The 27,092-nt window shown below is 45.0% G+C and overlaps 1 protein-coding gene across 1 annotated transcript; it reads right to left on the bottom strand.

Moving 5' to 3' along the window:
• LGI2 (leucine rich repeat LGI family member 2) lies at positions 1-27,092 on the bottom strand. Its single transcript, XM_004432319.3, has 8 exons — positions 26,899-27,092; positions 24,924-24,995; positions 23,300-23,371; positions 21,266-21,337; positions 15,707-15,778; positions 14,871-15,040; positions 8,433-8,597; positions 1-1,183 (listed from the first exon to the last, which is right to left on the bottom strand). The coding sequence occupies exons 1-8, from the start codon at positions 27,090-27,092 to the stop codon at positions 366-368; spliced, it is 1,635 nt and encodes a 544-aa protein (XP_004432376.2). The 3' UTR covers positions 1-365.

Here is a 27,092-nt window from a genome sequence, read left to right on the forward strand (position 1 = left end):
TTTGTTTGGTCTTTTTTTATTTCATTATAAGAGCTGTCCCATCTTATCCGATTTTCTCCTTCCTCATTAAAAACAAAACAGCATACTACCTTCCTAGATGGTAAGAGTTAACGCTGTACTCTTTTCTCAGTAATTACAGGCTTTAAGACGTCTTTTTAAATGGGAGAATGGACACGTCATGCAGTTAGCCAATAAATGCAATCCCTGATTAAAATGTGAGTTCTAAAAGTTTGGAAACTTCTAACTATTTCTTCAGTGCATTTTTAATTTCAGAGCTCTGAATCTGGCTTCTCTTTAAGTTTTTTCCTTGGTCCTCTCTCGCGAGAGCTAGTGCTACATGTCTTTTAAATTCACCAATCGCACCTTCACAAACTTAAGTCAACAACTATATGTTCGAAAATCTTTGTTTTCCCTTTGAAACTGGATGCAAAAAAGAAATCTCTCCTGTCAGTGGAGACAGCTGTGAAGGAACGAGGTGCTTGCACATAAATTTCCTTAAATTTTTTGAAGAGCTGCTTCTCTTTATCCCACTGGTAGATCTGGGAGAATGTATAGTCACTCCCCAGGGCCAGGTAGTGATTCTCTTTAAAAGAAAAGGGCTGCAAGGTCATGGCTCCTCGGGACGGAAGAGCCTGGATCTCCACAAACTGCTTACTGTTCCACCGCATGACCCTGGAGTCCCCGATGAAGCGGGTGAGCGAGAGGTAGAGGGCATTCTGCATTCTAAAGCTCTTCACGGCCAGCACGTCCTCCATGTTGGGGATATCGCTGTGGGGGACAAACTTCTTAGAGCTTTTATTCCACTGGAGGATGATGGGCACCTGGGAGCGGCTGGACAGGATCAGATGCGATTTTCCGTCTATATCGACAAACTCCGCATCTGTGTCCCTGAACCACTCGTGTAGAGACTGGTACGAGTAGAATCCTTTGCTGTTCCATTTATAAACTGTTGACAGACCAGCTTTAGAGCTGTCTGCAATGACGAAGAACGTCTCGTCCTCGATCTGAAACAGCTCAATGTCGTTGGGCTTGGAAATGCGAGAGACTTCTATGTCTTGGAATTTGACAAACTTGGTCCAGCTCTCGTCGTATCTGTAAATGTGAGAGCCGCCAAAGAGCTGGGCCACCACCACAAAGACCTGCTCGTCGATGAGGATGGCCTTACAGCCCACGATGGACTGACCTGTGCTCCAAAAGAAAGGAGAGGGGATTAGGGCAGCCACAGTTAAAAATGCTCCTTCACAGTGAAATTGGAACCCTTGAGAACTGCTAGTGAGAAATGTAACATAGGGCAGCCGCTATGGAAAACAGTATGGCGGTTCCTTGAAAAATTAAACATGGAACTACCATAGGATTCAGCAATTTTACATCCGGATCCTTACCCAAAAGAATTGAAAGCAGGGTCTTGAAGAGACATTTGCACACCCATGTTCATAGCGGTATTATTCACAACAGCCAAAAGATGGAAGCAATCCAAGTGTCCATTGAGGGATGAATGGATAAACAAATGCGGCACATACATACACTGGAATATTGCTTAGCCTTAAAAAGTAAGGAAATTCTGACACATGCTATAACATGGATGAATATTGAGGACATGATGTTAAGTGAAATAAGCTAGTCACAAAGAACACAAATATATACGATTCCACTTATACGGGGTACCTAGAGTAGTCAGATCCATAGAGACAGAAGGTGGAGGGTGGTTGCCTGGGTCTGGGAGGAGGGGAGAATGGGGAGCTGTTGTTTAATGGGTACAGAGTTTCAGTTTTTCAAGACGAAAAGAGTTCTAGAGTTTGGTTACAAAACAATGTGAACGTCTTAACACTACTGAAGAGCACACTTAAAAATGGCTAAGATGGTAAATTTTATGTATATTTTCCCACAATTAAAAATTTAAAAAAAACCCTTTTTTTAAAATGTGCCTCCACAGAAGTATGGTAAGTGCTGGGCTCCTGAGCCTCTGGCGACTTTAGAGGCCGGCACACAGTTCAGGAAATTCACTAACACGCGAAATGAATTGTCTTCCTGCTACTCTCAAAAGTATTTCCTGACACCATAGGGCAGAATGGGGCAATTAAACAGGCCTCTTCTCTTGGGGGGTAAGGAAGGGTGAAAAGGTAGGAGTCAGGTCTCAGAGGCAGGAGGAAAAACGTAATGAGGGCTTTTGAAGACATTTGGCCTCTTCTGATTTCCAGAGCCAAAGGAAGGCAGGATGGTGTTAAACCTTGTGACTCTAGACCACGTAGCCCAGGGTTCCAAATGCAGCCTCCCACCTCATAAGCCTCCTGACCCTGTGCCAGTGACCTCTCTGCGCTCAGGATCCTCTCTCTAAAATGAGACTGAGGACGCTACCACAGCTGACCTTACAGGGCTAGTAAAGACTAAACGAGAAATTTCACAGTCAGTGTTTTTAGTACAGAGCACCCCATACAGGGAGTGGTCAATAATTCATAGCTATCATTATTGTATAATTGAAGCAATTGTCTTGATAATCGAAAGGCCTAGACCCTTTAGCAATTGCCCCTAGTGGGCAGTGCATAAATACCTATAGAGTGAGCAACAATCTGAATGATCCCACTCAGGCAGCAAAAAACCAGAACTTTGCAGGAAAAGGGGAACATTTTCAGTGGTGTCTGGGCCACTTCCTCCCATCCTCTCCCACTCTGCACCAAGACCCCCAGCCCTTCCCCCACCTCCCCATTCCAGCCAGCAAGCAGTAGGACCACCCACGTCTCAAGGAGTATTGACCCTCCATCGAGGTCAGTTGATTCAGTTATTTCTTCCCCCTAATTTTCTAGGCAATTTGGACCAAAGTGAATTTGGCCTGTAAATTACAAGGATAATTACCCAATTTCTGTCCTTAGTATTAACTTTGGGGGCAGACGCTGGGTGGGTTTTAGAGCGGCATTTACTTCTCTCTTTCACTGCTTTGGCCTTCTGGCAAGAACTTGGTCTTTTTCTTTTGTTTAAAACTAATTATTGCATTTTTTTTTTCTGATTATAAAAGTCTTCAATGTTCACCAAAGCAAATTTTGAAAATAATAATAGCTAACACATTATATAAAGTGCATACTATGACCAGGCACTATACTAAGCACTTTACATGTATTTATTCATTTAATCCTTACAACCTTATGAGGCTGGTACTATTAATATTATCATCATGATCCCTATTTTATAAAGGGTAAAACTGAGGCACAGAGTAGTTAAGTAACTTATACAAGGTCACACAGCTAGTACGTGGTAGAGCCTAGGATCCAAATCCAGGTGGTCTGGCTCCAGTCCACACTCCACCAACGTACCAAAGAGCACAAAGAAAATCAAAATCACTTGTACCGCAAATGCTGAAATAAGACTTAATATCTTGATATATTTCTTTAATTTTCCATCTATACATATACTCAAATGTACTTTTTAATAAGTCCGAATTTATTTATAGTATATACAGGGGCTTATAGTACACTCGGGCTTTTTATAGTCTACTTTTTTTCCGTTGACCACTATGTTGTGAACATTTTCCCTTGTCATTGCATTTTCTACAACTTGATTTGTTAATACTACACAGTATTCCATTGCATGGGTGCACAATATTTTCTTTAACTAATCCCCCTTTGTTGGACATTGCAATATTTCTAGTTCTTCATTATTGTAAGCGACATGCTTCCTTGTAGAGAAATCTTTTTTGAAAACCATCTGGCAGTGTTCTTAAATGCAGGCATTGCTGGGGCAAACACTGTGCACCTTTTTAAGGGTGGGTGTAAACTACCAGACCGCTCTTCAAAAGCTGCACTGACTCGCACCCTGCCAACACTCAGTGAGAACGCATGCTCCACATCCCCTTCCTGAGCCGCCTGGCTAGGGAGTCCCTGCTCCCCAGAAGCGCCCTCCAGGTCTGCCTGTCTCAGCCAAGGGGCCGGTGAGACAGAAAGAATGCCTTTCTTGGAGATGCTCCAAAGCACCTCTGTCCAGGTAAACACTTCTGGTGCATAGAGTTTTCAGTAGCAGCAGAGATCATCGTGTGTGTGTGTGCGCGTGCGAGCGTGCGTGCGTGTGTTCGTGTTAATGGAGGAAGAGAGATGAGAGTTTGAAACACACTTAGCATGCAGAAATCAAAAGGCAGACAAACCAAAAACAGGATAGCTGAGAAGAGACGTAGAGAGAAAAAGGAGATGTGAGAAGCAAAGCCTTGGGGTGAACGTGACCATGGGTTGCCCTCTCCCCCTAGAAGATGGATGGACAGCTGGAGCTGTCCCTTTTGCATCGAGGTCACCAGGACCACAGAGGAGGATGCCGGTGCCCCTCCCATTCCTCGGAGCCCCAGGCTTGCTGGGCATGAATTGAGAAAATCCTGCCCAGCCCTTGCCGACTCTAGGACCAGCCGCGATGAAACAAGAAGACAAATGAGGCATGCACAGCCCCGTGCGGGGAGAACGGGTCCGTGTTTCCGTTGGTCTTGTTCAAGTCAAGTGCTCCCAGGGCTGCACCTTGCTTACCCATTTGTCATCTGCCCAGCACACGTGCGCCCGGGGCTTCCCGCCAGGCTGCATTCCAGCTCGCCACACTCCTCCCTCCACCCAGCGACCCACCTACTTCTGCAACCACCCTCTTCTCTTCCCTGCCTCCCTCAGGCCAAGCTCTGCTGGTCCCTGCGTTCCCGTGCCTGTGAAAGCCGTGAGGAGGTTTTAATGGAAGTCAAAGAGTTAGGGTCTGTGCGGGAAGGAGGACTACTCCTAGTATTTTTTCCCCTATAAAACGGAGACAATAAATATACATGTTATGAAGTTGTTTATGTTATATGAGGTTTACATGAGAAAAGGCTGATAAATCACTGAGTACATAAATGTTAGCTGCCCTCCTTCAAATGAAAAATTATGTGACAGTGAACACGATTTGTGTTTAATGGAAATTCACGTATGGGAGCAGACACTCCATGTAAGAAGACAGATACCTCATTCCAATCAGGTCATCACGGAATGCTTCCTGTAGGAGGCTGCATTTGAGCCTGGAGACCCAGGTGAAGGGAGAAATATAAGAAAGCGAGGAGGCTGAATTGTAAGATGTGATCAGAAACCAGTAAGTGAAAGGAAATGGGCACTATGTATTTGGCAGGGCATGTTCGGACTCTGATGTATGGATTCTGTGTTTTCATGAATTAAGAGTAAAAGAGTAAAAGATCTAAAGCCGGTGACTTTCCCTTGTGGTGGTAGCAAGGAATGGTGATCAAATACCTATTTTTATCCCCACTGATACCCCAACATTTGCTGAGGATTCACTATCTGCCAGGACTGGGCTAAGTATTACACACATCACCTCCATTAAATTCCCAGGGGTCCAATACCATGATGAACCCATTTTACAGATGAAATGGAAATTCACGAAATTTCCATTTTACAGATGAAAGGGGCTCAAGGAAATTACATAGCTTGGCCAAGATCACCAGTTAGAAATCTGGAACCAGTTTTATCAAAAACCAGTCTGATGTTGGAGCTCACAAGCTCCAACCACCACACGGTGTAGCTTATTTCTTGGGGTTGGCTGTGAAGAGGATCCAGGTGGGCTTCATGCCGGGGCTGCCCACCTCTCAGGAGATTCAGACTTCGAGACTGAGGGGCTGAGGAATGCCTGGAAACTAGCGAGGTCCACCTGCCCCTTTCCCTGGCCACACACACTCGGATCACACTGACCGCTTCCTACCCCCCAGCTCTGGGGCCTCTGCAGGCGCCGGGCCATCAGTGCTCACCTGGATCTTGCAATAGCCTCTCAACTAGTCACCCTGCTTCCACTTTTGTCCCCCCACCTCCCACACAGACTCCTCTCAACCCAGCAGCTGGACACAACCTGGCACTCTGTACCAGGCGCCTGCATCTCCTGCGCAGCCCTGCTGACCTCTGCACAAAACCCTCCATGACTCTGCAGAGCACTTGGAGTAAAAGCCCAAGTCCCTCAGAGAACTTGCAAGGCCCCCAGGATTGGCCCTTCCCACCTCCCTGACTGTCTCCTGCAACTCCCCCTGGATCACTTTGTTCAAGTCGCACTGGTCACCTGAATGCTCCTCCAACAGGAAAGCTACCCTCCTGCCTCTGGACCTTTGCACTTGCTGTTCTCTTTCTGGAATGCTCTTCCCTCCACTCTCCATGTGGATCAACTCCTCACGTCCCACAGGTCTTATTCAAATCATACCTTTTTAATAAGGCCTTTCCTGCACACTCTAAAATTTCAATCCTCCCATGCCCATTCTTCAACTCTTCCTTCTCTGCTTTCTTTTCCCTTCTCAGCATGCTGCTATCTAATGTGTTACATGTATTAGAATTATTTGTCTTTTTTATTGTCTCTCTCTCTCATTATAATGTAAAATCCTAGACGACAGAGGTTTTTATCTGGCTTGTTCACTGCTACGGCCCTAGCACCTAGACTGTGCCTGGCTCAGAGTAAGTGCTCAAGAAATCTTCGTGAATGAATGAATGAATGACTTGATGACCCTGAGGACGCCACCAGCTGCAGTATGTCAGCAGGGCAGGTGGAGGGCAGTGCTGTCCCTTCCTACCACGGTCAGCCTGGGAGAGGGCAGGGGCGGGGAGCAGCAGTGACAGACCCTGGCTCTGCCTCGGAAGTAACAGTGGGGTGACCCCACGTGCCTGGGCCTTGCTCATTCATTTGTAAAGGTGTGAGAAGGCGGTTGGCATGAAGAACTGCTGGCTCTGTGCCTGGCAGTCAGTGAATCCTCTCAACATTCACATGAGGAACGTCTACTGCCCATTTTACAGATGAGGAAACTGAGCCTCAGAGGCCATAGCTACTTTCCAGTACATGGCAGTCAGGAGCACAATCCACATTTACTGGTTTTCAAAACCTGAGCTTTTTATAGTCTATCTGCCCCGTCCCTCTTGAAGAGACGGCTTCTGTCCTCTACCTACCGGCAGGCAAACCACAATAACACCTCAGCTGTGAGTTTCCAACGAGACAAGCAGCACCTGGCACCTCACAGGCCCACAGCCAGCATTGGCAACCAGCACTGGCGTTGGAACCCCCTGTACAAGTGCAAAGCCTCACTCTGCTCCCACCTCCTACTGTGAGGAGGGAACGGGGAGGCAGAGGGGCAGCTCATTCATCCCTCACCTGTCTTCCAAGTCAGGAAGAACAGGGAAGCAAAAAAACACGGGTAGCGAGTCCCTCTCCCATCTCCCTTTTTCCTTTAATGTGGACAGGGTTTAGGGTCCTAAGGCCTGGGCTTCCCTCCACAGGTCCACCTGCACGGCTCTGTGCTGAATCTGCATTTCGGGCTCAGGAATGTGAGCTCAGCACTACGAGGCCAGCTGGCCTGACAGCAACAGCGGCTCATCTGAAATGGCATCTTCGGAGCATCTGGATGTGTGCCTCGCAGACTCTCAGCGCCTCGAGATGAGGCTCATTAGCAGCTCTGCTCCCCGGGGGTGAAACAACGCTCTCTCTGCCTCCCTACATCCTGGCACCTGCTGTGAAGCCACGGGGTGCCTGAGAGATTCCTAGGAGCCTCCTAATCCCGAAATTTCACCTAGACACGCTTCTCGCTGCTACAGCAAAAGGCTGCTCTAACTCTGAATCAGGGAGCGCTGAAGGGAATCCTCTCATAGGGCAACAATTAGGCTGTCGTGATGCTGCTTATAAAGTTAGTATTATTATCAGATTGCACTTTGGTAAATGAGAAGTCTTTGAAAGATTATTTTGACTGTATTCACTTATTTAAAAAGCAAGTAGACAGCCCATTTTTAGGAGCGCTAAGACACGGGGATCCCCTGACAGCATTGAAAGGAGCATTAACTAAGTCTCATCTCAAAGGCCTGAACTTAGGGAGCCTTTTATTCTTATTCTGTATGTATTTATTAAAGGGAAGCAGTGATCGCCAGGACCTGGCAAGGGGGCAGTAGGAAAAATCCATAGAAATGTGCACGTGTGCATGCATGTGTATGCATGTATGCGTGTGTCTGTGCACATGTATGTGTGTGCATGTGTCCACGTGTACATGTGTGTGTGTGCATGCACGTGTGTGTTAGCATGTTAGTTAATAATCAGCTTAACAAAAGTCAAAGGAATCTTTTAGCTGCTAAAAAGCTGGTGCAGTCTTGGGCTGCCGTAACTGCCCAGCATCAAGGGATTCCCCAGGCGACTTCTCATCACTATTGGAAAACGACTCCCACACATGCAACCCATCCCCGTCCCTTTTCAAAAGGATCGCCAACAATAAATAGGATCACCACCTGAGGTATCTTACCAACAACCGGCCATGTAGAGAAAAAATCAGAGAGATGAGGGGTGGCTGGAATTCATTCCCCAAATCTAACCGAGTCAGAGAGCCAAGCCCTCGCTCGGTATGACAGAGAACGTTTCTTCTCTCACGGGCTTTAGGCCGTACTGAAATTAGGTCAATACCCCCGATCAAAGCCGCAACACACCTGTAATGTTGTCATAGCTCCGGAAATTCATTTCGATGTGGTCCCACTCCAGCACCATGCAGTTCTCCATGCTGGGCTGAGCGATGGCCACGTACACGTCATTCTTGGAGTTGAACGTATCCACCGAAACCGACTGGTAGGGCAAAGTCTGATGAACAACAAAATCTGGGAATGGGTGTTTAGAAAAAAAGTCTCCATGAGCTCTCTTGTGGGATTTATCGACCACCATTACCCTTCGATCTTTCTATCATCAGTTCCACAGAGGACGGAGAAGGAGGGAGGACAAGAGAGAAGCAACACACACATCACAGTGTGTTTTACTCTGGAAGATTCCAGAAGGGTTCTGGCTTGCACAGAACTATCAGACTGAATGCACAGTTTCTAATACAGCTTCTTTTAGATAAATAGCTCACAAATTTGGCTAAAGGATCTCAAAGTTTTAAACAAAGGAGAAAGACAGAAAAGATGCCGCAGAGCAACATTCCTGAAACCATCAGGAAAATCAGCCTGTGAGGAAGGGCTGCACAGGTCACATTCGTTTGGGAAAGGCTGTATTTCTCGCCCTCTCAGAACAGCCCCGGGAGAGAAGAAACCCGTTCAGTTTTGTTTGCCGTGGTACGTCTCCAGCTTATCTGACAATGGGGTCCTTTACCATCTGTTATACCCTCCAGCTTGCACTACCCCTGGGGGACACACTGCCACTGCAGGTTCAAAACTAAAAGTGAACTCCCCAACGGCACACGGCACAGTGGGAAACCTGACCAAACCCCCTGAGACGGTGTCAGAGATTTATAAGCCCACAGTGCGGGAAGTTAACCTAAGTGTGTTTCCTGGTGACTGGACTCCGTGCAGTGGTAACGGCTGTGCCTGGGATCTGGACAGCGCTCCACTGCTCCACAAGCAGTTAGAGGAGATCGATCGGATTTTCAAGCAGCACAGAACCCGGCCTATCTGAGCACGTGTTCTACTCTTACATTTAGTGGGAAGTCAATACTCCTCGTCCATATCACTCCCCTGAGCTACGGCTGGCTCTCTGTAATCAATCTTGGTAGGGAAGGGACGATTTTACCAAGGAAAGGTGAGCATGCCCTCAGAAGCCAGGAGAGTTGGTATGTGGTAGCCAAGAACAAATGAAGAAAGAATTTAAAATAAAAACACTAATAAAGTCGAAGGTAAGTTATTTCTTTGGCCAGAGATGCTTTGATGTGCTCTGCTTCTTGGAGGGTAAACGTGCCCAGGGAGAACGATGGTGGGCGTCTGGCTAAGGAAAGGGATTTCTATGAGAAAATCTTGGCTTTGCCCATCTCTTCCCCACCCGATCCTTATCCACGCCCGCTCAAGTCCCATCTCCTCTGCAAAGCTGGTCCAAACCACGGGACTCCTCCTAACTCACTGGACTCATAATCAGGCTCTGTTGCTTACATCCCATTATTCACGATGATTAAGTCTCCAACATAGTGACATCACAGTCAGATTTGGAGAAAGAGATCTTAGAGCCTCGAGTCATTTTACAGAGCCAGAAACTGAAGCCCAGAGAGGGTGCACGCCTGGCCATGGCCACACAGCCAGCGTGGGCTGTCTTCTTAACCAAAGGCTTCCCGAGGTCAGGCCCAGGTCCTACAGTTCTCGGAGCTTCCCACAGCACAAGCCCTCGGCAGCCACTCAAGAAACAGCTAACTCGGAAGCCTCATAAAAGATGTCAAATGAGAAAGGCAATAGAGAGGGCCACTCAGTAGTGAGTGAAGAGGAACAGTAGAAAAGGAACACAGGCAGGAAAGGAGGTGAGAGCAGCCGAGCAAGTGCTGAGGTAGGAAGCGTGGAGCAGGGACGGGAACAGCAGGTGACGCTCAGGGGGCAGACGGGGAAGAGCTGAGGGACGGAGGGCAGCGTGACGCACAGGAGAGAGCACTGTGCCTAGAGTCAGACCACCCGAAACCACTGCCTGCCCTTGAGGACCACTGCCCAGAGGGCTGCGCACTTCTGCTTACAAGGCCTCAGTTTACTGATCCACAATATGGGGCAGTGATACTTACCTCCCAAGCCTGACGGCAGGGACACGGGGTAATGTTGGTGGAAATGCCGATCTCGGGGCTCGGCACATGGTAGGTGCTTGATAAACATGGAATTGAGGTCTGAAAGAGGACAGCCCACCTCCTCTGTCCTGGCCACCACTGGGCTGTCTCTTGGGGGAGTGTCCATTTTAATGGCATCTAAGGTAAGATGCTAGAGCTGTACTCTACCTTCTTGAGAAGTTACTTAACCTCTCTCTGCCTGAGTTTCCTTGTTGTATATTATGATTCATACTCACTTGGCATGGTGCCTCGCACAAAGTGAGCACTCAGTGCCTTTTAACTTTTGGAGTGTACAGGAGGTGATTAATAAATGCTTCCTGGCTTAATGAGTGTGGGTGGGCCGGCTTTGCCCCACTGCCCACTCTGAAGACTGTGAGGGGAGAGGACGGGGCTGAATGAATGATGCACGCAGGAGTGGGGAGGAGAGGGAGAAGCAAAGAGGAGGCTGCCTCTGCTCCCCGACAGCAAGAAGAGAGTGGGGCCAGGCGGCCATAGCGGATGAGGCAGCCCCCCCAGCAGGAAGTGGAAGACGCAGAAGAGCTGGCGTGGAGCTTTAGGTAAGACCGCCTGGCCTTCAGGTTCCCGTCTGCATTTGTAGCTCATGACCTTGGGCAAGAACGTCGAGCCTCGGGCTCCTCATCAGTCAAATGAGGGAACCGTCTATTTCATAGGCGGCTGTAGAGACTAAGTAAGCGAGTGCAGATAAGTGTAGCACAGAGCCTCATCTATGGTAATCCCTCGGTAGTTTTATATGGGTAACTAGATAGTTATTTAGTTCTAGTTACAATGGTAATATTAGGTTGCCTGCAATAAGACTTAGGGGAGAGTCACAATGGCTCCTAGCCCCACCCCTCCACCAACCCCCCAAAATACCAGGGCCGCTCCTCCAGAGACTAAGACAGAAAAAACTCAGCCTCGGTTCATTCCTGTTGGTACTGGCAGAACCAGTGGAGACGCCAGAAAGCGCCTGCTGACTACACAAGGCTATGAGGTTTCCGTGTTCACATGGAGATAAAGGGAAAAAGAGGGAAATGGCAGCCGTCACTGTCTGTTTCCTTTTGGACTCAAAGAATACAGCTGTGTTCTTTTAATTACAACCGGGACAGCTCTCAACTCCTCCGACATCTCAGGTTACATTCGTTTAAGCCATGTCTGAGGAAGGTTGCAGACACTCCTGTGATGCCTGTAACTCATCGCCTCCTTGTTCTCATCAGTCTCCCGACTGCACTCTGAATTCTCAGGAACATGAGCATTTGCTTAAAAACGCAGGTCGTTCAAAGTGCAGACCAAAAAGTTTCAGTTCTTTATCAAAGAATCCCAGAATGAAAAAGAGCTATCAGAATAGAGAGTATTTTCCAAATCTAGCCTTTAATGGCCCTATTTTCATTTATTTTCCCAAAACATTGGTTTCATACTATTTTCTACTTACTGACCATCTGCTAAAACAGACTGTTAAATCATTTGAAGTATAAATCTAACTCTTAATAGGAGACCGCTTCTTCCCTCTGCCCCCCCAAGAAAGGAGGAGGAAGAGAAGGAAGGAGGAAGAGAAGAAACAGAGGAAGAAAAGGATGAAAGAAAATAATTGATGCGTTTGTGTGTTTGGGAGGCAGAGACTCGAGGAATTTAAATACCTTTTCCCATCCCCATCTTCATTTATCTTTCACAAATGGCAAAAGCACATTCATTGTGGAAAGATCTCAGAGAATACACATATCGATATGACATCAATTTACCAGCGTTTAAGTATTAATGGCATTCTCTGCACAAAGCGCTGCCCCTTCCATTCACATTGGATTAAGTTCATGATGTCAGTGGGACTCTTACAATTAAGCCTCGCTCCCACTGGAATCAACAGATTTTTACATAGCTATTTATAGCACTTGCAGAAAATAAATTATACATGATGCCGATCCTATTGGGAGAGAGACTGCACATTAATGCATTATTTCTCTTTGCATTTTCATCAGCCCTGAAATAGGGAAGCTAACAGGACAATTAGGATGCAAAATTCACTCCCTCTAAGGAATTTAGTGAATTATCCACCTAACACAGGAAATCATGAGTAGGTAACACAAATTTTTGAGGTGGTTAAAAATAGACTTGAAGCAGAGGGCTATGGAAGGACTGTGATTAATCTAGAGAGCTGAAGCCGTCCAGTGGTGGCTTTGTGGTGTTAATTACACCCCTGTGCCAGGAACAGAATGGTAACAGTATCTTCCTCTCCCTGGGAAGAACAGTATCTTCCTTTCCTTCCTCTACCTGAAGAATTTACTGTTTTTCTGAAAATCTGAGCTCAGAGGAAAATGATGCACTCAGAAAACGTGCTTCTTCCCAATTCTTTAGTAAGGATGCGATAACAGTACCATGACTCTTGGATTTGGCTTTCCATCTCCCAACCATCCTCACATATTTCCTCCCCAGCCTTTAACAGAGCGTCAGAGGATGAGGTTTGGTCAGAGCAGAAGATAGGAACCCAAAAAACTCAAAATGGATCGAGCTAGTTCTTACAAGGCAAGGACTATATTTGGGGACAGGTCACAACTTGGTTGCGCCATTTTTTCATGATGGAAGCAACTGAGCAAAAGCTAATTTGTTCATGAGTCTTAAAGGGATAAAACAATAGCAAAGAGAGAATCATCACCCCTCTATTACCAGGGAGGAGTGCTGACTTTCTAAATTTTAGTAGGAAGCCTGTTAGCAAAGACAAATATACAGAAGACAGAGAATTCCCTAAAACGTGTTAGGGGGCTCACGCTGTCTCGTGGATTCTGGGTTTAGGACAGATGTTGACACCTGGCTACCTCGGTTCCAAGCCCCCTCCATTCCTATAACAATTCTCAGAGCCCGGATCATTTTCATAACCATCCCCAGAGCTCTAAGGTCAGAAATCACGTTTTCTCATATAAATTATTCCCAGTTCCCCAAGACCCCCTATAGCCCATGTCATTTCTCTTGGACATTGGCAAAGTTTTCGCACATTATGGCCAGGTGTGACCAGAATAATGGAAAAGCTGCTAACTTCACCTTAGAGTTTAAAGGACTCTCCAGAAAAACGGGAGAAGAGGCAGAGAGGAGACCCAGGGAGCGCTGGTTTAGCATTTAATATCAAATGGCCTTGAATGCCACCTTTTGGTGCAAATGCCTCTGACTTCGACCTCTGATTTATTGCAGCGCTCTACCATACAATAAATAACCTCCTAGTGGCCTCGGCTGCTAGAGGGCACCTGTCATTACACAGCTGAATAAGCCTCTGTTCAATGATGAAAGACAAGGGCATTTCCATAAGATTTCAGGTTTTCTATCAGAAGAGAACAGAACTTGTAGGGTCCCTCACTCACAAAAATATCTAGAAATAATTTTTACCCTGTGAGGTTTTGTTTGCTTATTTGTTTAGAGGGAGGCAGTAGGACCAGCCTAAATCTGATACTTTGTGCTTGGAATTTTTTTGTCTTTTGAGTTTCTGTAACTATTTTCTCAGTTCTCATTTCTGTGGCTCCCACTGACATGCCTTGAGGCTTTGTAGATATCAACTCACAACTTAAATGTTTATTTTTACAAGTCTGGTAAGCAGCTTTCATACTGTGGATTGATCCACTCTCCTTTAAAACCTGGCTTTAGAAGCTCTAGAAACTCCATTTAAGCCTTTCATATGGAGACCCTCACCTGCTCTCCACGAGATGTGACAGTTGAGGCTGCTAGTGTTTTATTTTTATCTTATAACTGAAAAACGTATAAACTGAAACCTTGAGGCAGTCCCCGGAGAACAAAATCAAACTTTCTTTACATTTTTTTCTTCAATGTGAGTTTTGTCTTTTGATAACTAGCTGTTAAGTTATATTTCTACTTTGCTATTGGTTATAATTTACCTAGTTATCTCTTCTTACATGGAACTATGAAAGCAATTTATAGATTTTAAAGTCTGGTATTTATTAGTTGAATTTTCAATAAACTTCATATTATTCATTCAAGAGAACAGGGACAACAGTGGCTCATGAGAACAGTAGTTTAGGCCTCTCTGCGCTGGCTCTCCATGAAACCTAGACTGATCTGAAAATCTTTTTATGCTGAACTCACTAGTTTATACTTTGACCTTTAAAAAAAAATCTTTCAAGAATTTTGAATTTTGTAAAGATCAAAAAGAATCAAAATTAAAGCCAGTGCAGTTAACGAAAATCCTTCCAAACTGTTGAGATACTTTCTTTACCGCATCAATTCACTTCTTTTAGAATGCTTAAATTTTCTCTAAAATAATTTTGATAGAAAACTTTTACATCCACTTTTCCCCACTCCCTGTTGATGATCTAAAAGAAAAACAAAGGAATTATTCTAAATGCCAGGCTTTAATGATAGAGTTTCTGAATACCTGTAGTTGTGCATTCGTAGTCAAAGCTGGTCACATCATTTAGCTTCTTTTCCTGATATTGTGGTGGACCAATACAGAGCACATCAGAAACGGTGGAATTTGTCATCTTCAACCACAGATACAACCACTTGGCTTTGCAGTCACATTCAAATTTATTGCCCCTTAAATCTCTAAAAAACAAAACAAAACACAAGCACACAGAGAAATAGACATATCTGAAATGTTTCAGCAGTAATATGAAACTCCAGAATTATTAACATCCTAATATATTTAATTTCCCCCCAAAATGGAATTTAAAAAAATTTTGTATTTAACGCATCCTATTTCTTGTACTTATCACTGACTTTATTTAACGCTGTTCAGTGTCCATGATTTTAACCACACAGCCTACAGAGAGCTCTCAGAGCCAACATATCACATTTCTCCAAACCCCTTTGAAACTGTCACCATGCCAAGCTGGAAATGCAGGAGGGATGAAAGAAAAATACCAGCCGACACAGGTTCTCACAAAAAAAAAAAAACAGGATATTATAAGAAGACGGTTTTCACAAACACAACAGAAGCTTTAAGATCTTGTTAAACTACGTCCAGTAGAAGATAAAGCAGATAGATACACCATCTCAGGGAATGAGAGAGCCCAGCGCTACTAAGTATACTATTAAATGGCAAAATCCAACACAATACAAACTACATGCTGTTTCTCAGCAGGCACTAGTTTGTCATAAATTTTTAGCTACAACATAAAAGAAATGCAGTAAAGGGAGAGAGGGGATTTAAAGACGTAATTAACTGGGACACAATGACAAACACACACAAACTTAATTTTCATTACTTACAGTTCAATCAGGGAGTCTAAATCACTGAAGACATCCCGTGGGAGGGCTTTGATGTGGTTATTGGCCAAAGAGCTAGAACAAGAAAGTCACATTTTAATGTGGTTATTGTCTTCATGCCCTGTCCCACTGAAGTCCCTTCAATAAAGCTGATGGTTTAAAACAGAGCTCTAAACCTCTTCAGCACAACGTGGTTCAATTTCTGGCTTTGGTCATGGATAATGAGATAAAGAAACGAGTTTAGTTATACAAAGATAACATTATAGATGCTGGAGTACAAGGTAAATTTTTTGTTTTGTTTTTAAAACTAGCATTTATTAAGCTCTTTATATACATTTGTTAAACCTCAGATGGCATCTCATGTTTCTCAGAATAAAAGCCAAAGTCCCTTTGATGTCGTGCAAGACCCTCCATGGTCTAGTTACCTCCATTCTCGCTTACCTACAAGATCATGTCTCAACTACTCAGATCACTCACCTGACCTCTTCACTATTCCTCACACAAGCTAGGCATGCTCCCACCTCAAGGCCTCTGAACACCATGTTCACCTGCCCGGAACAGTCTTCTCCCAAGACACCACACAGCTCACTTCACCACCTCCTGTGGTCTGTCCTCTACTATCACCACCTTCCCTGACCTCTACACATCTCCCTTCCATGCTCTGTGGATCTCACTGCATGACCATCACTTGGCATACTATACATTTTAATTATCTATTTCTTTATTGGCTATGTATTCTCTCTATACATAAACAACATGAGGACAGAAATTTTTGACTGTTTACATCTGTATCCCCAGCTCCTAGAACAGTGCCTGGAACATAGTAGGTACCCAGTTAATCTTTGTTGAATCAATGAATTATGCACTAAAATGACAATGATAAAAAAAGACGCAGAGGGGCCGGCCCCGTGGCACAGCGGTTAAGAGCACGTGCTCCACTGCTGGCAGCCCAGGTTTGGATCCCAAGCGCACATCGATGCACCGCTTGGCAAGTCATGCTGTGGCGGCATCCCACATAAAGTAGAGGAAGATGGGCATGGATGTTAGCCCAGGGCCAGTCTTCCTCAGCAAAAAGAGGAGAATTGGATTGGCATGGATGTTAGCTCAGGGCTGATCTTCCTCACACACACACAAAAAAAAAAGAATCAGAGTCTCATCCCAAGAAGTTTCTCAATGGTGAATTCTATTACTTGTGACTCTAAGAAAGGATTCCATAAATACTCTTTTACATAAAGACCGTCGGCTCTAATCCCAACCATAATATAAAACCTCTATGAACCACAATGTTTAGAGAAGACTGATTGTGATCAGTTTCATTTTCTCAATAATGAAAGTTGACTAGAAACCATTTTGCATTTATGCTCTTGGTGTTGACTATCTTTCTGAAGTGTCCTAGTCCATTCCCCATCTCCAGGAATTAGACTTGAATGAACACCGTCAACTCTTTCTCCAATGATTCAGGATTATGCAGTGCCCTCTCATCATCCTGCTGAAGATGAACATCCATGGTTCTGGACTGTTGACGTGAAAGATGCTGGGAGTTGAAATGATGTCCATCAAGCCTGTGATTTCCTCCAGGCATCATGCTCTAATGTGAGTCAGCCAAGAAACCGATGCCTACTTTTATTTTCTTTTATACTCATACGAGAACAAACAGCAAAACATATAAATGATAAAGATGTAGGCAATTCAGCTCCAACATCTTTAAAAATATATATGAAATTAGTCTTTTGTAGCATGATAATGACCCATCCCAGAAAGAGAAATTAAAGAAATGGGTATTCCTCCTTAGACTCAGCTAGAGCAGGAAGCTTTGAGCCCATTTTTAATCCAAACATTCTTGCTTCAAGACGCCAGGAGAACACGGGGAGACCTGTGGTTTCTGAATTACGCCCCTTCCCATCTAGGTAACCACAAATGGATTACAATACAATTTCACGTAATTTTACCTTTCTTTCCTAAATGATTTATTGGTACATCTTAAAGGATGTTGTAAATAGGCTAAGTATGTAATCAGACTGAACATACTGTAGAAGTAGCTTTTTGAAATTAAAAAAGGAGATTCTTGTTTTGATTTTTTTCCTGGTTGATGGTCATTTTCTCTAGAAAGTACAAAATTTTTTAGCTAATTAAACGTTAATTATTTACCTGACAATGTTTAGGTAAATGAAATATACTGTATTGAAGTGATAAGAATACATGGATTGGTTAAGGCCGACAAAGCAGCAAGTTCAGCAACCGTCCCAAGTGTTCCATCGAGATTGCAGGAAGCTGGATTATTTAGACGGGCCATCCACCCCACTCACACTCAAGGCATAACATCTCACTTTCCACTTCATTTTCTCTACAAATTCACAGCACTTACTTCATGTCTAAAACTACTTAAGAGTGACCTGTCCCTTGGGCTCTACAAGACTGCTGGAGAACAAATGTCCCAGACTTTAGTTACAGATTGGCACCGCTCCTTCAATGCTCTGAAACCTGATCTATGTTTCTTTACATACAAATGTGAGTCTGTAGGTGCTGCAAAAGTTCATAAAAGATAAAAATAAGATACTTAAGCAAATTCCAGATAGTAACTTCCTTGAGCACACGAGTGAACTTTAGAGAGCTGATGCGTTCTCTTTGCTTAGAAGTTTACAGAAAAGTGAGGGGAAATGGAAGGATGGGTTCATTCTTTCAACAACATATTAAATGATTTAATGACTACATACATCTCCAGCCTAGAGGAGTCAACTTTAAAAGTCACTGTTGGGCCGGCCCCGTGGCTTAGCGGTTAAGTGCGCGCGCTCTGATGCTGGCGGCCCGGGTTCGGATCCCGGGAGCGCCCCGAGGCACCACTTCTCCGTCCAACGCGAGGCCGAGTCCCACGTACAGCAACTAGAAGGATGTGAACCTATGACGTACAACTATCTACTGGGGCTTTGGGGGGAAAAACTGAATAAATAAAATCTTTAAAAAAAAAAAAATAAAAAAAAAAATAAAAAATAAAAGTCACTGTCTCATCCAGAAGTAGAGGACATATGGAAAATCCAGCTCAGTAAGGAACCCATCAGTCAATCAGCAAACCAGAAAGAATGTCCTAGCTTTGCGCTGTGCTAGATGCTGGGGGAAGAGCGGAGCTAATGGAAGATCCACGTGGGCCCTGCTCTCAGGGAGCTTTCAACCAAGCTGAGGAGATAAAACTAACATCCATGAAATCGCACCAACCAGCATGGCCAGTGCCTACAGTAAAGCGCTGGGTGTGTGGAGCCAAGAGGGAGGGCTACACGAGGGGTGGAAGGGAGGTCAGGAATGGCTCCATGGGGGAGACAGAACTTAATCTGGACTTTGAAGGAAAAGCAGATTCCAGGAGATCGCAGGCAGAAGAAACAGCATCCTAGGCAAGAGAAAGGATGTGAGGAAAAGCCTGGACATGGGATGAGTTGGGTGCGCATGGGGGCCCACTGAGAGCCCAGTGTTCTGAAGACTTCAGGGAAATGAGGCTGGAGAGCTGGGAGAGGGGGGCCCTATAGGCTTGACTGTAGGATGGCAATACATGCCGGGGCGGGCCTAGTTCTCCTCTAATGCATCAGATGTGCTCTGGACCCAAGCAGAAGACTCCATTGTTCCCTCTGTGCTCTCTGCCTGTCACACGGAAAAGGAGGTGCCTCTTACACATACGCATACGTGATATACACATATGGCATGCAAATGCACAAACGCACACACAAACAGTTATGTATCCACATGTATAGAAGTCCATGCACCCATGGGCACACATGTACAAAGATATACAAATATACATGCACAATAAGTGCATGTCCACACTTGTTTTCAGACAGGGGACCCACAGCCAATTGGTCAAATGAAAGTTAATATCCGCACTAACTCAACCAGTCACACGGGCTTTGCTTTAGGTTCATAACCTGCCCAGAGCCTTTGCTCAGAAACAAAGCCCCTCATTCCTGACTTCTGGGAACCGGATTTATCCGGTCACAGCTGTTCCTATCCAGACACCCACAGCTGTCTTCTCAGCAGATCCTGTCTAGCCACCCAAACTGCCAAGGCTACTCAGCAGTCCATGCAGAAACTTGAGAGTTCTTAATGAGTGGAGGGAGGGAAGGATGCTGTTGTTGATGATGATATGACGATGATAACAACCACAACCATACCTCGAGCATTTACCATGGGCAATGGGCTGGATGCTTTGCAAGCAAGCATTAACCCACCATGTGCAGCAATCCTATGAGGTCAATATAATCATCCCCATTCTAAGGATGAGGAAACTGAAGCTCAACAGGCTTAGCAATAAAGCCTTGAGATTTGAACCCAAGTCTATGTGACTCCAAGCCCATTGTCTTAGCTTCTACAGGAATGTGGGGATTTGGCACCTAAGTTGAATTTGAAAAAACATCAAGGCTTTTACAGGAAAAAAAGAAAATCTGGAGTAATAATGCCAACTAGAGTCTGACGCTCTCCAGGATCAACTGCTGATCCAGATGTTCGGACCTCCCACTTCTGTTCCCTCATCTCCTTACTCTACGAGCTTTAATTGAGGCAGAGCTTCTGCTTGGTAGGATTCCAGAATCAAGTGCTTGCTAAGCCTGTTGACAGACATCTTTGCCTACATCAGGGCTTCATGTGAATGATTACCTCTTTAGATGCTGTATCAGTCAGGGTTACACACGCTGAAGGTACTACCCCCCGCTGCCCAACACCCCCATGCAAAGCCCTCCAATGTTCCCAATTTTCTTTTTACTACAGACAAGCTGGCAATGGAGATGAGACATGTTATCTTAAACACAAACTATCTATCATGCAAGTGGGACCTGGTTCCTGGCTAATAAATTGCTCCTACCATGACAATGACTATTTTTACATTTTCATAAATGCAGCCACTATTTTTTACAGTTTTCTAAATTTGCTAAGTGTGTATACTTGCTTCATTCTGATATGCCAATTCAAATCAATTTGTTTAACTTTTTTCTCCAGAAAGCTATTAAAGAACCCAGAGAGCTTAGCTTAAGCTGCAGATTAATTCAACATAAAAGAAAAACCTATTTGCATTCAAATTAGAGGAACCACAAAATGTCTCTATTCCACCTCGTCCTAACTTTGATCTTGCATTCAACATTCTTCAATGAGTCACTTACGTCTCAGTTTCCAAATCGGTAACATGGGGACTCACAGATTATCATGAAAGATAAAGAAGAGGTTCACTAAGCACCCAGCCCTGTGCCTGGCACACAGTGGCGTACGATACACGTTAGCTTCCTTCCCACCTCCTCCATCACTGGACACAGGCCCCTCACGGCTCAGAGTGCTCCTTAATTCACATGCAGTCACGTGGTCCATAACAACGATTCAGGATGATGGAAAAGATAATAAAGCCAAGTGTGAGAGTAATCACAATGGGCAAGTGTCTGATCGACAATATAGAAACCTCTCGGACAACCTGGAAATTAGCTTCCTTCAGAAAATATTACAATATGAACAAAACAGTCAAGTAAGAGACAGGCACCAGGAAGTGAACCTTACTCTACACATTAAAGAATTTACAACACTTTTCACAGGACTTACAGGTGAGTCAGGTCACGGAGGCCACGAAAGGCATTTCTTGAAATGGTTTCTATTTTGTTCCCCTCAATGAACCTAAGGAGAACAGCAGTAATGATTAAACTGAATTTTCTCTGCTTAACATCTGTAAAAAATGACATTGGTATGCTTTCGGAATAAAATCTAAAAGCATTCATGAATTTTAAAAATTCCACTCTGAAGACCAGGTCAGCTACAACAGATTCCAAGTGGGAGCTGGGTGTGTGCAAGAATGCATGCACACAAGTGTATGTTCTGTACTCCTTCCAGAAGCAGCATGGAAGTCTTCAAATTCAGAATTGGCAACATGAGTAAAAACAGCTTGGGGAAAAAAAAAGAAGAAAGCACTATACAAAGGCAAGAAGTTCTGCAAGACTGGAATGCTTCCAGACATTCTCCGCACTCAATCCTTCTTACATCTCACAGTGCCTGGCTATTAACACTTTTGTTAATATCACTGTCCCTTGAGGGAGCCCATTGTTTTACATCCCCATATTAAAGCTTTTGCTGAAGGAGAATTCCATCAAGCTTGGCTTCTGGCAAACTTCAGTTCATCATGCCCTACACAGTCTAATCTCTGAACAAGTGGGTGACAGAGCAAGAAGGCTCTCCAGATCTCTAAGCCAGTAGGCAATAGGAAGTATAATGAAGGTGCGTATGATCCAAACTTCCTTCTCTCTGCTAAGATGTCTTAGAGCTTGCACACAGGACCTTGCAATAATAACTCTGGCCACGCTGTCAAGTCTTCATGGAAACATATGAAGTGAATGCATTATGACTATTCCCTAGGACCCAGAGAACTAAATTTCAGTTTACGGCATCACGTTACGTCAAATGTAAAGGGGTCTTTGAGGAGATGGTCCAAGGGAGAGGCTTTGCAACACGATGCCATTAGTTAGTAAAACAGTTCTTGATTCTCATACTGACAACTTTCTGAGGTCTGTTTCTTAAAAATCAGGGGTCTATTCAGTAATAGACTTCAGTATAAACTGATAAGCAAACTTCCTCCTCAATAACCTTGACAGTAAAATGAACTGCTTGTAAGAGAAAACGGATAGCTTTACATTCGCTACCTCCCTCGGCTGCTAACATGCTGATAGAACCTAGTTGGACTTAGTACTCCAGGAGTACCATGGTTTCCATACTACACATGCTATCAGAGTATCAGGAGAGCATACACATTATGTGTCCTCTGGAGAAAGATTTCCTCCAGAGACACCTTTCCTGAGGACATAAAATCAGCAGCATTTTCCTAGACCCAGGATGTGTTTAGAATTCAAACATCTACCTGTTAACCTCGGATAAGAAAGCAGAGACAAAGCTTTAAAAATCCCTCTGAACGTTAAGTAGGGAAAGCCCATCAGATAGCAGGATTAATATTATTACAAAGTTACAAAAGACAAGGATGAAAGAATTTAAGGGGAAAAAAGACATGAAAGGGGGAAAAGACAAATCAGAAAAGAAATCAGAATAAGGGCAAGCTCATTGCTAGGGGAAAAAACTGCACATCTAAAAAGGGAAAAATAACCTTTTTTTTAAAGGAGAAAAAATAAAATTAGACCCTCAACAGTCACTCACAGGAGATACTGCAAACAGGATATAGAACAGCTGAATTAAAGACATGTAAATAGGGAGACTTTATTTAAAAATAAGTAACCCTCAGAATCCTTCAGCTTTCTTTCTGGCTGATCAGCAAATCCATGCCTAGTTATGAGAGGTAAAAATATCCAACGCAATTTCCAATTGTGCTTACTACACCACAAACTAAATGTCAGCAGAGAATGAATGAATATCTTTCCTCTTTGTCTCCTCTTCCCGTCTTTGTCTCCAACCTCCTCCTGCCCCAGCATGTTTATACACAAGTGAACTATAAAGGGTCAGCGCTGAAAAGAGAAGGGGGTTTTCTCCATCATCTCCACCTCTCAGCTCTCAAAGAGATGCTGTTCCAGCTTGGAGAGCAATACAGCAATTCTACTGAGATACCAAATGCCAGGCAAATAGACAAAGCAGAGAACTTACAGGTACTCGAGATGAAAAAGTCCAGCAAAAGCATCATCCCGGATGGCTGTAAATGAGTTAGAATTCAGCAATCTGAAAATAAAGGATAGATCTCAATGCAGAGATGTAAAACTGGAGGCACATAGTGAAGCCCTTTCTGTTCCTTTTGGAATGTTCTGGTCTGTGGGCAAACACGGGTTCTTCTCAGCCTAAGACTGGCCCATTAGGTGCACAACCTGACTCATGGATGCTCATGGACGGACGATGGCAAGTAGATTCCTTTTGGCTAGATTTTCTGGTCAGCCCCGTTACTCCACCCTTTCTCCCCTGCGGGTCTCAGTAATACGACCTGATAGCTGTTTCAAAACATTCTAATGCTCAGCACAACTAAGCAGCCAGTGAATGCTTTAAGATAACACAAGCAATTATTAAAATTAGAGAACTAAAAGAACCTAATCCAACTCTATTTTTAGAAAAACTTGAGCCAGAGATGTTAAGTGACTTGACCAAAGTCACACAGCTGAGACAAAAAAAAAATTCTTTCTACCATATTATACGTTTCTATGAGAATTAATAAAAAAGTTTAAGAAATCTTCAGCAGACTATTTATCAGCACGTAATTTTCTATGAGTCACCACTTAAGTCTACTTGGTAATTATATAGTCTACATAGTCACCACTTAAGTCTATTTGGTGAGATACCTAAAATTGTATTTCCACCATATGGAAAGTATATTTTAATAAAACTACAATTTCTAAGAAATTATAGATTTTTAAATGTTAAGTATAATGTTATAAGTAGGTACATAACATTTCAAGAACAAAAATATCAACATGACGTTATTTAGGATTCCAGTTCTCCATATTTTTCTGTAATATGTCGTTTTAATTTTGATCTCATCTCAGACTTAAGAAACTAATACAGATGAAGAGAATGAGCTACGTACTCATGACTTTGCCCGTCACTGACTTGCTTTTGAAAACTGCTTTTTGGACATTTCTTTTCCACAAACATTAACTGACCTGGGCTCCTGGTCATGACATAGGTAGTGGCCAGGAGTGGCCGGATGCAGAGCAGTTACGACTAGGGGTTAAAATTCTGGCTGTGAGTTTGCGGAAGTCACTTAACTTCTCTGAGCCTCAGTCTTCTCATCTGTCAAATGGGGAAATAAAAATACCCTCTTCACAGGGATGATAGGATGAGTAAATAAAATTTTGCACATAAACAAATAGTATGCTGCCCAATAGTTTATGTACTCAGTCAACTAGAAATACTTCTATTTCCAAAGTAACATTAAGAGTTTAAAATGTAGGTTTTCCTTTAAAGGGAGGTTTTGGGGAAACAGTTCGTTTAAGAGAAATTCAGGTCATAATTCAATGAAATCAGGTCCCCGGTTGCCGGATACGGGAGTTGGGATCTACAATAAAGTCCTTGAGGAAAACATGTGCCAAAAGAAGGAAAGGACACAGAGCAAAGAGCCTTGGGACTCGGCTCAGTGGGGACACCACAGGGCAAGTTAACACTAAGAGCAGCCATGGTTTACTCGGGTATTTTAGGAAAGACTGACACCAAAGAGGCAGAGATGGCTCCTCCTAGGACTGCACCTCCAGAATCCCCATTTTCAGAGAGAACGTCCCGTACTCACAGCAGCTGCAGGGAAGGCAGATGGGAAAACATCCGGTCCTTGATTTCCGAAAACGTTCCATTTACCAGGCTCCTGCAGGCAGAAGAGGAACAGAACGAGGTCTAGGTATTTTTTTAGAAGTGCCAAGCAGGGTGGGCAACCGGTCTCATCCTCTACCTGTATTTCAACTCCTCCTCAGGAACAAGGCTTAGAACAGTTGGCCAGGGGCTTCTCAGGGGAAGGAACGAGAAGAGTCAAGCCATTTTCCAATGAACTGGATCAATATGAAAACTAGTCTGGATAATAGAAACCTTCACCATCAGTCTAGCTCCTTCCACAAACATTATCTCAGCCAGTTTAAATCAATCCCCTCGCTTCCTTTTCTTAACTACAGGAGGCCCTGACTGAAAATGGATAATTACTTCACTTCTGCCCATGATTCTGTTTGTGTAGACACAGCGTTAATGTTGGCCGATGAAACTCCAGGGTAGGATTAAGCATTCCCCTTGGGAACACATCTCTGAAAGACACTCAGAGCACTTCTGATTAAATGTACCATGAAAGCCTTGGGGAAAATCTCAGAGACACCTGAACTTGACTGTGTGGTGGGAGGCAATGCCATCTGCCAGATATAATGGTCAATACAAGGGCAAGAAGCTTGACTATTTCTGCCACCAGGTCCCCTATCCTTTCTGGCCACAGCAGGACCTCAATACATTATTTCGGAATTACTTCAGTTAACATGCAGATCGATTCAGCAGCTGCTGGTCTAAAAGGATTTAACAAGGGGAATTCTAATTTCTGGAATCCTCCATGTCACCCGACTTCGCAATATTAGGAATCAAAAAGGCCCTCTGCTCCTGCCAGCCAGACTTCTCCTGACTTCCTATAAGTGCCAAAAGGAACCCCTTCACTCCTGGGTCCAGGCCCCTGCACCTCGCCTAGGGTGGGAGGCAGGGGAGTGCAGTACAAGAGGAAGTGCCCTGAGCATGAGCGACTTCACCCCGGGGATTCCCTGCCTCTGTGACTGAGTGGGCATCACCCCAACCCCCTACCTGGAACAAAGGGGTCGTTTCAGCAGGAAACATTTCCCAGCAGTAAAGATATAGCCCAATAGCCCCTTCCAGAGCCATTATGAGAGCTGGTCATGTGGCTTGAGCGGCTGTGTGAGGGCAGGTTAACAAGCATCTCTTAGCAGGTGGATAAATAACGTGGAGGTCTTTCCTGTCAGTCCCTCCAGCGCTGAACAAGCAGCCAATATAATGTGTGGTGGGAGGGGGAAAAAGCCCTTGTGAACTCAGGGCAACAAGTCAGGCTGCCTGCCAGCACTCGGCCAGTGGGCAGAGTGTCCCACATGCCCCAGTGCTCTGCCATGCCCTCTGTGCTCCCCTCTTCCAGGCCACATGGGGCAGCCCCCCACTCCCAGAGGCTGCATGCCTTTACCCAGGTTCTTCTCAACCTGCAGTGTGGACAAGTCTGGCGGAGGCCATGGTGAACCATCTCCACAGACCCGAGGTGGGACAGTGAGGCCTCACCCCTTGCCAGCTGTACTCACTCCAGTCATGCTCACTGGATACACACACCCCGATACCCACTCCCCCACATACACCCATCCTCTCAAACTTTAATGCACCGCAGAATCACCTGGGGACGCCAAATGCAGACTCCAAGGCTCCACTCCAGAGACCCGCTTCATTCAGCGCGGGCCCGGGAATCTGCATTAGCACAAGCTCCCCCAGTTGGGTCTGATGCAGAAACACTTTGAGAAACACTGCCACAGGGACTTGTCAGGGTTCCCAGACTCTGGGTCTCGGGTTCCCTCCATTCTCCCCAGGGCCCCAGACTCCACCCACGCCCCTTAGCTCACCCCCACCCAAATGCAAAGAACAGGGCTGGGGAGTGGGGTCAGGGTCGCGCTGTCCCAGCGCCAGAGGCAACTCCCCGGCGGCGGCGGGCGCAGGGTGGGGCGGGGACTGGAGGGGTCCCACTCACTCACAGGGAGCTGATGTCGCCCGGCACGGTCCTGGGCACCCAGGCAGAGCCCACGCAGATGATGGACTCCTTGGTACAGCTGCAAGTGGCGGGGCAGCGCGCCAGCCGCCTCACCTGCGCGCTGGGCGGGATGAGGCACGCGGCGCTCAGCAGCAGCAGCCCCAGCGCCCCGCCGCCGCCGCCCCTCCGCGGCGCCAT

This window comes from Ceratotherium simum, chromosome 8 (assembly GCF_057802395.1).
Source record: "Ceratotherium simum simum isolate JZ-2026a chromosome 8, ASM5780239v1, whole genome shotgun sequence".
NCBI lineage: Eukaryota > Metazoa > Chordata > Mammalia > Perissodactyla > Rhinocerotidae > Ceratotherium > Ceratotherium simum.